Below are 12,430 nucleotides of genomic sequence, written 5' to 3'. Positions count from 1 at the left end.
CATTTGCCTAGGATCATGAGAGCAAGGGAATTGAAAGCAAGGAATTGGCAGGAGAACAAGTGAATGGAAGACCAAGGCAGCATCTGAGCTGGCTAGGGAAGGAGGTGAAGGATGTGGAAGCCTGATGATGTAGAGAGAGTTAAGTAGAGGGGCCATGTGATGAATTCCATTTTCCCTGTCCAAGAGGGAACTCAAACAGCTTGGAGAGCCTGAATTGAGCCAGACAATGCAATTGTTGGTTTACATCTGAGTCTACCTCTATTCTTCACAGTGCAGCTGAGAAGTATACACTGTGATCTCTGTTCAGTTCTTTAGGTGAGAATGCCAAGATTGTCTCTGATCATTGAGGCACTACATGGAATAACATGGAATTATTCCTTATGTAATGGCAATCATCTCCTTAGTTCATATTTTTAGACATTCACAAGCCAATATATGGATCCTTCATGTAAATGACATAAAGAACTGAAAAGTGGCAAGTAGTAGGAAATAACTTATGCAAGACCCAAAAATGGAGGCATAATTTGTAAACTGGTGGTACCTCACCTGTGTCTTCAATTATACGATTGTAACTTGAAATTTGGTACTGCTATTATAATTTCAAAAATTATGCCTGCTTGTTGTCTAAAGTGCAAAAATTACATAAGTACAGAAAATAAGTTGTGCAAGTGTCCCTTTCAACTCTTGCCTGCAATTCTCTACTGCTAATTGCATTGATGAGAAAGGTCACACAGACCTGACCATAATGTGAGATTCCATGTTACTGTTGTTTGTTTGGAAGTGAAATGAAATGGCTCAACCCCCTCAAGCACATGAGAAATGCATGGGCAGACAGGCTGACTCTCCCCTACTCTAAGGTACTGAAGTGAGATCCCTCCCACAGTGCACCTTCAGAAAGGGAGAGGGGGCAGTACAGAGGATGGATGAGAATCCCTATGGAAGCATGGTGAGAGGTGTGAAAAGGCCTGTTTCTCATTTACCTGTATGCAAATCTTGAAATTGTTCACTGTATGGTCTTTGGAAATGATTATGGACAAGAAATAAAACATGTACATCCTCATCTTCCTCCTTCCTTCCAAAGCCCTCCACTAGTCAGTCAGCATCCCTTGCAAAGCCTCCGTTGTTCCGGGTCATATGCCTGTTTCTGAGAGTCTCTAGGTAGAGCATCTGACTGAGTCACACTGCCTCCAAAAACGAATCCCTGGAAGCATATCATGTCCCCTCTCATCAGAATTTATTGACAAACTACCTATGGAGTCAAGCCTGATATATCTGCTAGGGATTGGCAAGGTCAATGGGGGTCAGGCAGGAAGGCAACCAAGGCCTTTCAAGCCTGGACTCACTGGCTCATGATTGGGGCAGGGAACAGCAATGCAGAACACACAACATACAACATGCAACATCACTCTTTATTATGAAAACAAACAGCAATTGTGAGTGTGGAAAATACAGAACAACTGACCCTTCAGTTGGCTATGTTACCTGGCCTACAAGGTAACTCTGGCTTCTTTGTCAGCCAGGCTTCCAACCCTGTTCATGGGCAGGGCCTGAGGCTGGAGAAAAGAGAAACTGATGATATGGATGAAGACAAAGACGGCATCCAAGCACTCCTTTTAGGGGATTTCTTTGAAGGCCTCTTCTGGGATCTTGCCCTTGGTCTGGAGAGAAGGAGTCACGATGTCAGAAGAGCCAGCTCCCCAAGTTCCATTCTTAGGCCACTGGCCTCCACCTTCTTGGCCTCCCTGAAGGCCCAGAAACATTCATCTTTAACCCACTTGATTCCCAGACCTCACCTTGAGCATACTGAAGACCTGACCAGCTCTGGTGTAGTTCCATTTGTTGTCCTGAAGGTACCTGCAGTGGGAGAAAAACAGGTGATCTCCATTAGTACCACAGTAGAGTCATGCTGACCATGCAACACCACCGCTAAATCTATGCCACTTTCTTGCTGAGACACATGTACCAGTATGAACACTATGTGTAATGATGAAGAAAGACCCAGTGAAAAGCAAACCATCTATCACTAGCATTCATGACCACTAGAATTCAAAACACAAAAGTAGAGCTGTGCAAAAGAACAAGGGAACTTAATATACACTGATCAAGGAAGATGTTCAAGAAAATAACAAAGTGAAAAATTTTTTTGCTTTTTTGTTTTGTTTTCCCTTCCCCCTCCCCGTGTCCTCAAGTCCATTGTATGTCTGCATCTTTATTCCTGTCCTACCCTTAGGTTCGTCAGAATGTTTTTTTTTCTTTTAGATTCCATACTAGTCTTTTTTTTAAACATTTTTATTGGAATATAATTGTTTACAATGGTGTGTTAGTTTCTGCTTTCTAACAAAGTGAATCAGTTATACCTATACATATATCCCCATAGCTCTTCCCTCTTGCATCTCCCTCCCTCCCACCTTCCCTATCCCACCCCTCTGGGTGGCCACAAAGCACTGAGCTGATCTCCCTGTGCTATGCGGCTGCTTCCCACTAGCTATTGATTTTACATTTGGTAGTGTATATATGTCCGTGCCACTCTCTCACTTTGTCCCAGCTTACCCTTCCCCCTCCCTGTGTCCTCAAGTCCATTCTCTAGTAGGTCTTCATCTTTATTTCCATCTTGCCCCTAGGTTCTTCATGACCTTTTTTTTTAGATTCCATATATATGTGTTAGCATATGGTATTTGTTTTTCTCTTTCTGACTTACTTCACTCTGTATGACAGACTCTAGATCCATCCACCACCTCACTATGAATAACTCAATTTTGTTTCTTTTTATGGCTGAGTAATATTCCATTGTATATATGTGCCACATCTTCTTTATCCATTCAACTGTCGATGGACACTTAGGTTGCTTCCATGTCCTGGCTATTGTAAACAGAGCTGCAATGAACATTGTGGTATATGACTCGTTTTGAATTATGGTTTTCTCAGGGTATATGCCCAGTAGTGGGATTGCTGGGTCATATGGTAGTTCTATTTGTAGTTTTTAAAGGAACCTCCATACTGTTCTCCATAGTGACTGTATCAATTTACATTCCCACCAAGAGTGCAAAAGGATTCCTTTTTCTCTGCACCCTCTCCAGCATTTATTGTCTGTAGATTTTTTGATGATAGCCATTAAGTGAAAAATTTTTAAGTACAAATTTCCAGCCATCTTTTTTTGAGATATAATGTACACGCTATTTTAAAGAATACAAGTCAGTGCTTTTTAGGATATCCACAAGATTGTACAACTATCTAATTCCAAAATAATTGTATCACCTTGAAAAGAAACTCCTTAACCATTAGTGAACACTCCCTATTCCTCCCCTTCCCTCAGAACCTGGCAACCACTAATCTGCTTTTGGTCCCTGTGGATTTGCCGATTCTGGACATTTCACACTATATTCAACTTTTGTGACTGGCTTTTCACTTAGCATAATGTTTTCAAGGTTGATCATGTTATGACATATATCAGAACTGTACATTTTTATGAGTGAATAATATTCTACTATATGGATGTACCAGATTTATTCATCCATGCACCAGCTAAAGGACATTTGGGTTGTTTCCACTTTTCGGCTATTATCAATAATGCTGCTATGAACGTTCCTGAACAAGTTTTAGAGTGAACGTATGTTCTCATTTCTCCTGGTAGATATTTGGGAGTAGGATTACTGAGTCATTTGGTAAATTCGTGTTTAACATTTTGAGGAACTGCCAAAATTTTTTCCCAAAGTGAGTGCTCCGCTGAACCTTGATACCTGTAATATATGAGAGTTCTAATTTCTCCACATCCTCACCTATGCTTATCTTTTGTTTCATTGATTAAAGCCATCTTAGCATATGTGGTTGTTTTGATTTGTATTTTCCTAATGATTAATGATGTTGAGCACGTTTTCATGTGCTTGTTGATCACTTGTATACAATCTTTAGAGAAATATCTATTCAAATCCTTTTCCCATTTTTAAATTGGATATTTATCTTTTGATTGTTGAGTTATGAAATCCTTCAATATTCTAGATAGTAGATCTTATCAGATATGAGATTTGCAAATATTTTCTCTCATTTTGTGGGCTGTATTTTCACTTTCTTGATAGTGTCCTTTGATGTACAGAAGTTTTTACTTTTTTTTTTTTTTTTTTGCGGTACATGGGCCTCTCACTGTTGTGGCCTCTCCCATTGTGGAGCACAGGCTCCGGATGCGCAGGCCCAGCAGCCATGGCTCACGGGCCCAGCCGCTCTGCGGCATGTGGGATCTTCCCGGACCAGGGCACGAACCTGTGTCCCCTGCATCGGCAGGCGGACTCTTAACCACTGCGCCACTAGGGAAGCCCAGAAGTTTTTACTTTTGATGAAGAGCAATTTACTTGTTTCTTTGGTTGCTTGTGCTTTTGGTGTCACATACAAGAAACCGTTGCCTAATTCAAGGTCATGAAGATATACACCTCTGTTTTCATCTAAGTGTTTTTTTATATTTTATTGGAGTTTAGTTTACTTACAATGTTGTGTTAGTTTCAGGTATACAACAAAGTGAATCAGTTATATATAACTCCATTCTTTTTCAGATTCTTTTCCCATATAGGTTATTACAGAATATTGAGTAGAATTCCTTGTGCTATACAGGAGGTCCTTATTAGTTATCTATTTTATATATAGTAGTGTGTATATGTTAATCCCAATCTCCTAATTTATCACTTCCCCCCCACATTTCCCCTTTGGTAACCATAAGGTTCCATTTTGAGAACTGTGAGTCTGTTTCTGATTTGTAAATAAGTTCACTGGTATTGTTTTTATTATATTCCACATATAAGTGATATCATATGATATTTGTCTTTCTCTGTCTTACTTCACTTACCCAATCAAAAAATGGGCAGAAGATCTAAATAGACATTTTTCCAAAGAAGACATACAGATGGCCAAAAAGCACATGAAAAGATGCTCAACATAACTAATTATTAGAGAAATGCAAATCAAAACTACAATGAGGTGTCACCACACACAGGTCAGAATGGCCATCATCAAAAAATCTACAAACAATAAATGCTGGAGAGGGTGTGGAGAAAAGGGAACCCTCCTACACTGTTGGTGGGAATGTAAATTGATACAGCCACTATGGAGAACAGTATGGAGGTTCCTTAAAAAAACTAAAAATGGAGTTACTGTATGATCCAGCAATCCCATTCCTGAGCATATATCCAGAGAAAACCATAATTCGAAAAGATACATGCAGCCCAATGTTCATTGTAGCACTATTTACAATAGCCAAGACATGGAAGCAACCTAAATGTCCATTGATAGAGGAATGGATAAAGAAGATGTGGTACATATACACAATGGAATATTACTTAGCCATTAAAAATAATGAAATAATGCCAGCTGCAGCAACATGGATGGACCTAGAGGTTATCATACTAAGTGAAATAAGTCAGTAAGAGTTTTTACAGTATGTGTGTGGTGTGTGATAGAGGTCAAAATTCTTTTTTTTTTGCATGTTAATACCCATGTGTCCCAGAACCACCTGTTTAAAAGACTATTTATTTCTCCATTAATTATTTTGGCACCTATTGAAAATTAATTGGCTACAAGTGTCAGGGTTTCATTCTGGACTCTCAGTTCTATTGCATTGACCTATCAAATGTCAGTGTCATGCAGTCTTGATTATAGTAGTACCTTTGTAGTAAGTTTTGAAATTGTGAAGATCAGGACTTGTGAGTCCTCAACTTTATTCCCTTTCAATATTGCTTTGACTATTCTGAGTCTATTGCATTTCCATGTGAATTGTAGAATCACCTTATCAATTTCTGGAAAGGAGCCAACTGTGACTTTGATAGATATGGTGTAGACTCTGTAGACCATTTTGAATAGTATTACCATCTTAACAATATTAAGTCTTCCAGTCTACAAACACAGAATGTCCTTCCATTTTTTTGAGGTTTTAAGTTATTCAAACGTTTTGAAGATTTTAAAGTATAAGTTTCTCACTTCTTTAGTTACATTTCTTTCTAAGTATTTATTCTTTTTGATTCTACGATAAATCTAATTGTTTTCTTAATTTCAATTTAGGATTTTTCATTGTAAGTGCATAGAAATACAAATGATTTTTGTGTATTGATCTTATATCCTGAGATTCTGCTGAACTTGTTAATGTATTCTTACAGTATCTTAGCAAATTTCTTAGGATTTTCCATATAAAAAATCATCTCATCTGAGCATAATACTATTTTTAAAATGCTTCACATATATCATCATAAAATTAGGATACGTTTTTCATGAACTTCCTTTTTTTCTGGAAGCAAAATATCCAAATACTTATTTTTCCAAATTGTGTGTTCCCTTTTTAATTCCCTCATTCTCCCAGCTCCCTCTTATCCTCATGCACACACAATACTCACTTCTAAGACCACTGGAGGTTCATCCCAGACTGAGTGGAGAAAGCTTGTACCATTTGCTGCTGCTCCCAGTAGAAACTGGGCATGGAGCTGGTGGAGGGTGTGGGTATTGGGATGGAGAATGTGCTCTTGGTCTTTTTAGGGCTGACATCCCATACAAACAGCTTGTCATTCACGATGAAAAGACTGGAGGAAAAATGGTCACTCAGATAACTGGACAGGTGAACACCACCACACACCTCCCACTGGCACACAGCAACCAGATTCCTTCCATTACCCCTCCTGTGTCTGTGCCCCAGGTTCATTGACTGGTACCTCTGCCCCTCCCCACAGTGCCCACCTTTGGAGAGACTGTCTTCCACCTTCACTCGATTTACAGGTTTATCGCCAACCCACGGGCAATTTCGCATTTACACTTTACAACACCCCAAGGGGTGGACAGTCTGATCCCCATTCTTGGAAGGAGACACTGAGTCACAGAGAGATCAGGCGACTTGACCAAGGTCACAGAGCGAGTGAGTGTTGGGTAAGGAGAGAACGCATAGGCCGAAACCAGAGCACATGTTCTTCCTAACCACTAGGCAACACTGCTCCTGGGATCTCCCTGCTGCCTTTCCACAATACTGAGTAAACCTATGGTCTTTGCCACCACATTCCCACGCCCCTGAGCCCAGGCTGGGATGGGCATTCCCGCCCACAACAGGGCTCTCACATGGAATAGCTGGCAGGGGTAGCGGTGAAGGTCTGGGTGAAGGCACGCACACAGCCCTGAGAACTTCCTTCCACTTCAGCAGCAAACAATAGCACCCCATACAGCTGCATGTGCTGTACACGCTCACACAGCGGTCCCCAGTCAGGGTGTGACTGGACACTCATGCTGAGAGGGCAGTTGCTCATGGAGGCCAGGGTGTCAGAAATGGGGAGGGAAACTATAGGAGCAGTCTGCACTCAGTGACAGGGCCCCTGACAACCACTACACAAGTTCACGGGATGCATTTTTCATAGCCGCCCAAGAGGTGGATACTACTACCTCATTGTGCAAATGCGGAAACTGAGAAGTTCAGAAACGGCCGAAGTTCTCAGAGTAAATATCTGGGTTGAGAGACACCAAAATCCACAGTCTGTGTCACCAACGCCCAGGGTGTGCAGGGCAGACAGGCATGGACAGAGCTCAGACCTGGGTGTTCTGTGGGAAGACTGAGGGCTGGAGAACACAGAGCTGAAGGGGTGGGAGGGGAGGGAATAGATGGGATGGAAGGGAGGGGAGGGGAAAGGAGGGGAAAGGCAGGTAAGGGAAGGGCAAGGAAGGGAAGGGAAGGGGACGGAAGGGGTCAGAGAAGATGGGTGGTTATGGGAATGAGCCTGGCCACGGGGAGGGAGCAGTGGGGCATCTGGGGAGGGGGGTCTACAAACACTCACCTTCTTTGAACAGCCCTCTGACAGAGAAGCAGAGCATCGTTTCCTGAAAGGGAAGTGCCCAGGCGCCCAGTCACCACCTCCACCTCCCACCCGCCTGCGGCTTCATGGGCCCGCCCGAGGGAGGAAGCAGGCGCTCACCGTCTGGAACCACGTGTCCACCACGAAGGAGCTGAAGTCATGCTGAGACTTGGGCAACACACAGAGGGTGTGCACAATGACACGTTTTGTGTGCTTCAGCAGCTGGACCCGCAGGTCTGTGAGGGGAGGGGAAGCGAGCGAAGGTCAGGGGCTGCCAGGCCCTGGGCCCTGTGATTGACCCCTTCACCGCCCTTTCCCACCCAGCCTTCCCATCACACGCTCACAGGGGTCCTTGAGCTTCTTCATATTCCTGCGGTCCTTGAAATACGCGCACAAGTTCATAATTCCTGCTGTCCTTGAAATACTCGCACAAGCTGCTTCTAGGAGACAAAGAGCCAACAGTGGGTGGTGGGTGTTTGCAGGAGCTGGCCTGTGTCTGCTGGGGAGCCGCACGGCCCAGGAGCACAGCCTGTGCTGTGATACTCACGGGGCTGGGTCCTCGGGGTGGAAGGGAATCGTCAGGGAGAAGCAGGCCTCCTCGTGATAAGCACCCGCGAGAACCTGTCTGTCTCCACAGTCATGGATCAAGTAGTACCTAAGGAGGAGCAATGAAGACAGTCTTATCTCTGTGGTCCGGACCTCAAATGGACTAGAAAACTCCCCTGAGCAGACCTGTGCTTCGGTGGCCTCAGCTGTCCTAGACCTGCCCCCCTTGCTCAGCTTCCCAGAGGTACTTACTGCTGCAGGAATTGCAGGACTAGGCTCTTCAGCTCATCAGATCCAAAGTAGCCTCCCTGGAATCAAATGGCACTTGAGACTATGCAGTAGATAAAGCCTCCCTGCAACACCCCAAATGTTGTTTGATCCTTTTCCTCACCTTGCAGGGCTTTACTATGTAGGGAGTGTCAACGGTAACTGGTGACGGTAACTCCTGGCCATCCTGGAGAAGGGAAGAGGAAGTCAGGAGTGGAGACCAGGGGAGTGGCCCTGGATGATCCGGGAAAAGGATGGGCCCAGGAGGGTGAGGGTCAGAGGTCAGGTGTGAAAGGGCCCTGGAAATTCCATGGGAAAGCTTACAGTGGATGTCTTCATCATGAGGTCCTGGAAGTCTCTAGTGTTAAATTCAACTTGTGTGTGTGTGCGTGTGTGTATTTATGGGTATTTTCCCGGCAAGTATATCCATCAGGAGTCCATGTCCCCCCAAAATGGTTAAGGTTCTGATGCTAATATGTGATCTAGGCAAGACCCAAGGGGCTTGAGGTCAGGTGCAGAGGCCACCGACATTCGTAAGAGACAATGATTTACGTAGGCACTTACCAGGCGTAACAACTTCGGGAAACATCCTCTGATGGCCCTGTCCGAAACCAAAAATTGAGAAGAGGTGGTTGATAGTTCAAGGTTGCAATGCTTCCTTTGAGTTAAAACAGTAATACCATCAACAGAGATCAGTGTGTTCTGGCCAATCCAGCAGCACCCTTTGCCCACCTCTGCTCCTGATTTTAAGGGTTTTCAGTCCACTTGCCTGTTGAGCACTGAGCATCTGTCATCTTACTGTCTGAAAGGCACTGTCTCCTCATCTCTCTCAGTACCTTCACTGTAATATTCCTTCCCTCCCTCCCTTCCTCTGCTTCACCTGGGTAGCTCGCACCCAGACTACTCGGACTCCCTTCTCCAGTGCCACAGGGACCAGCATTTCAAACCCATGCTGTAGGGCTTCCTTCTCCTCCCTTCCTTCCTCCAGGGCCCCATGGAAGGCGGTGGGGAGAACAGGGGATGGCGTGGGAGCCCGGGGCTCTGCTACCTCACTGGGGGCCCAGCACTCTGGCAAGACCCCGACACCCCCCAGGGATGGCCCAGGATGCTGGGCCAGCGAGGTGAGTGAGGTGGGGCTCAGGGAGGGAGATGGAGGGGATGAAGACAGAAAGGGAGTGAAGGTAGGAAGGGAGAGATGAGAGAGACATAGGGGCACAGAGACAGGGGAGAGAGAGAAAACAAAGGGAAGGGAAAGAAGCTCTCCCGTGGTCGGGGTCAGGGAAGAAGAGAGAAGAAAGGGGAAACGGCACACGTGTTGTGGCTCTTCACCTGCCCCAGAACCGCCCAGACACACCAGGTAGGAATGGAAAATATGCACATGTTGGGCTGGGGGCCCACTGGATTCTGGCTGAAACTCTGTCACCTGTGTGAGCTCAGCCAGACTTGGTCATGGGAAACCGAGCAGCCATGTGGGCAGATCTTCCTCAGAAGGAGGAAAGGGTCATGTCCCAGCTCAGTATGGAGCTGAGGATCCGTGGACCCCTCTGATGATCACCGTCTTCTCTCCCGAGGACCCCTGCACCTGTCTGAGTTGCTTCTTTATCAGAGGAATCATACCTGTCTCAGGCTGCCCAGGGCTCCTGTGAAGGACAAGGCGGGATAATCTGACGTGTGCAGGGAGGGATGGGAAGTGCTACTGAGAGGCCTGTCCTTCTGTCTCCTCTACCACCTCTGCCCTCTGCCTTCCACTCCTGCCTCAGGAAGCCCTGTGATCACTGGCGGGGGCCCACGTCTGGCCCCTTGACTCAGGGAGCCCTGCTTTTTCCCAAGGAGGGTCCAGCTCCTGGCACTGGGCCAGCAGAATGGATGTCATGACAGCAGCCACCCACGGCCTCAGCCCTCAGCATGGCGCAGGATAGCCCCCATGTCAACCTGGGAGAGGAGGGGGAATCCCTTTGGAGGAAGGGGAAGAGCGCCCCCCTCAGAACGGGGGAGGCAAACCCCATCTCAGCACGAAGAAGGAAGGCTTCTCTCAGCAAGAAGCCCTGGACAGGAGGACCCTTCCCAGTCCAGGGCGCCAGCATCTGGATCAAGGCTGGTCGCTCCTGGTCCTGGTGAGGAGAAGCCCTGCTTCCTGGGCCACACTCTTGGGAGGCCTTGCTGGAATATAGCTGGGTGCAGAGAGCTGAAAACAGACCCCAGGGGGCCTGCAGAGGTGAGCAGGTCAGGGGAAGGAAACTCCTCACTGGTGATAGGCACAGAGACAGCAGAAGGTGGGGCCTGTGATCCTCCCAGAAGACCAGGGCTGCCACCTTTGGCAAAGGGGCACTGTCACAGATAGTCTAGGCTCCCATGGGTGAAGGTCACCAAGAAGGGTGACAGGGTGTTCACACTGACCTTACATAGGTGGACTGGTCTGGGAAGGTGTCACACAATGGGTTCCCTTGCAGCCACAGCTCTTCAAGCTTCAGCCCTTGCATCTTGCTCAACTCCCACACAGACGTCAGCTGAGAAATATGGGGTGGAAGTGGGAAAAGGAATCCCAGGGAAAAAGGGACATCCAGATCCCTGCACCCCCAGACATCTCCCTCCCACACAGGTACCTTCACCTGCCTCCTGTCATCACTCTGATGGCCACTAACATGCCCCCCCACTACTCTCAACCCAACTTTGACCTGGCTCCCTCTTCTCACCTCATTTTTGGAGAGGTTCAGGATCTTGACCGTGGGGGCCATCTGTATAATGTCAGACAGGCCATCCAGCTGGTACAGTTTGTTGCTGCTCAAGTTCAAGGACAACAGCTTTGGGGCAAGAAGAGGCAGAGTGAAGGTTACTATCTAGGACCTTGGAGACAAATCTGCCCTCCTCCCCATCTCTTCCACCCCCTACCCTAATACCAGCACTGGGCCTACAGCCTCACCTCAGGGAAATTCTTTTCGATGACCTGCAGGGTGGCAGCCATGCAGCTTCTTCGATTCAGAATTATATCAATATCATAGCCCACCAAGTCTTCAGGAAGGAGAGGGGAGGGAATCAGATGGCTGAGTGGGGTGTGCGGCCAGCACCAGCCCCTCCCCACGTTACCATCCCTAAGCCTCCCTCCAGGAAGACCCCTCTGCCCTCGCACGCCCTAGAATACTGCTGTCAGCCGTACCTGGGTCAACGTAGAGCCTCTGCAGGTCAAGAGCTAGCTTGGAGACATCAAATCGTTTGATCAAGGTCAGCTGCAGAGTGAGATGGAGAGAGCCGCTCTGAGGCTGTGGTGGTGGCAGGGAAATCGGGGGCGAGGGGGACGGGGGTCTGGAGGAAGGAGAGGTGGGTCTGAGCGTTGGCACACAACATGCCTTGCATCTGCATTACCTTTAGCTGCTCCATTTCTTCTGGCTTCAACTTATACCGCACAGAGTAGGGAACAGCGGAGGGGCTGACAAAGACAGGTATCTACAGCAAGAAGAGGTGGGGTAAGCACCAGGAACTCTCAAAGAAAAGAAGACAACCAGCCCCTGGCCTCTACTCCTTCCTCAGGATGAGGTACACGTAACGCGCTCGACACACACCCTTCGGCTCGTCACGAATAGTTCCAAAGAAGACAACCAGCCCCTGGCCTCTACTCCTTCCTCAGGATGAGGTACACGTAACGCGCTCGACACACACCCTTCGGCTCTCCTCGTCACGAATCTTGTAGCTGACATCCATCAATGCAGAGGCAGTGCTAGCTTCCTGGACAAAGAATCGAGCCTCATTTTTCACAAAGTGGAACTACAGGAATTGAATGCAACAGCAATAGTTTCAGAAGCCAGCACTCACTGCTGAAC

General features: G+C 46.7%; 1 protein-coding gene across 1 annotated transcript; it reads right to left on the bottom strand.

Annotated features, from left to right (window-relative positions):
- Window positions 1–1,613: 1,613 nt before the first annotated feature.
- On the bottom strand, window positions 1,614–12,374 carry LOC103090540 (nuclear RNA export factor 2-like; the record flags this gene model as incomplete). Its single annotated transcript, XM_082931427.1, is given in 18 exon segments — window positions 1,614–1,658; window positions 1,794–1,854; window positions 6,369–6,551; window positions 7,078–7,150; window positions 7,785–7,827; window positions 7,923–8,038; window positions 8,147–8,159; window positions 8,197–8,242; window positions 8,350–8,457; window positions 8,601–8,656; window positions 8,740–8,802; window positions 9,180–9,216; window positions 11,013–11,122; window positions 11,309–11,416; window positions 11,536–11,624; window positions 11,770–11,839; window positions 11,976–12,056; window positions 12,264–12,374. Coding segments are annotated over 18 exon segments (1,413 nt in total), but the record flags the coding sequence as incomplete, so codon positions are not given.
- Between the last annotated feature and the right edge of the window lie 56 nt (window positions 12,375–12,430).

This window comes from Lipotes vexillifer, unplaced genomic scaffold (genome assembly GCF_000442215.2).
Source record: "Lipotes vexillifer unplaced genomic scaffold, Lipotes_vexillifer_v1.1 scaffold152, whole genome shotgun sequence".
NCBI classification, from domain to species: Eukaryota; Metazoa; Chordata; class Mammalia; order Artiodactyla; family Lipotidae; genus Lipotes; species Lipotes vexillifer.
Note: the sequence above shows the minus strand (reverse complement) of the source record. Positions and strands in the feature narration are given on the sequence as shown.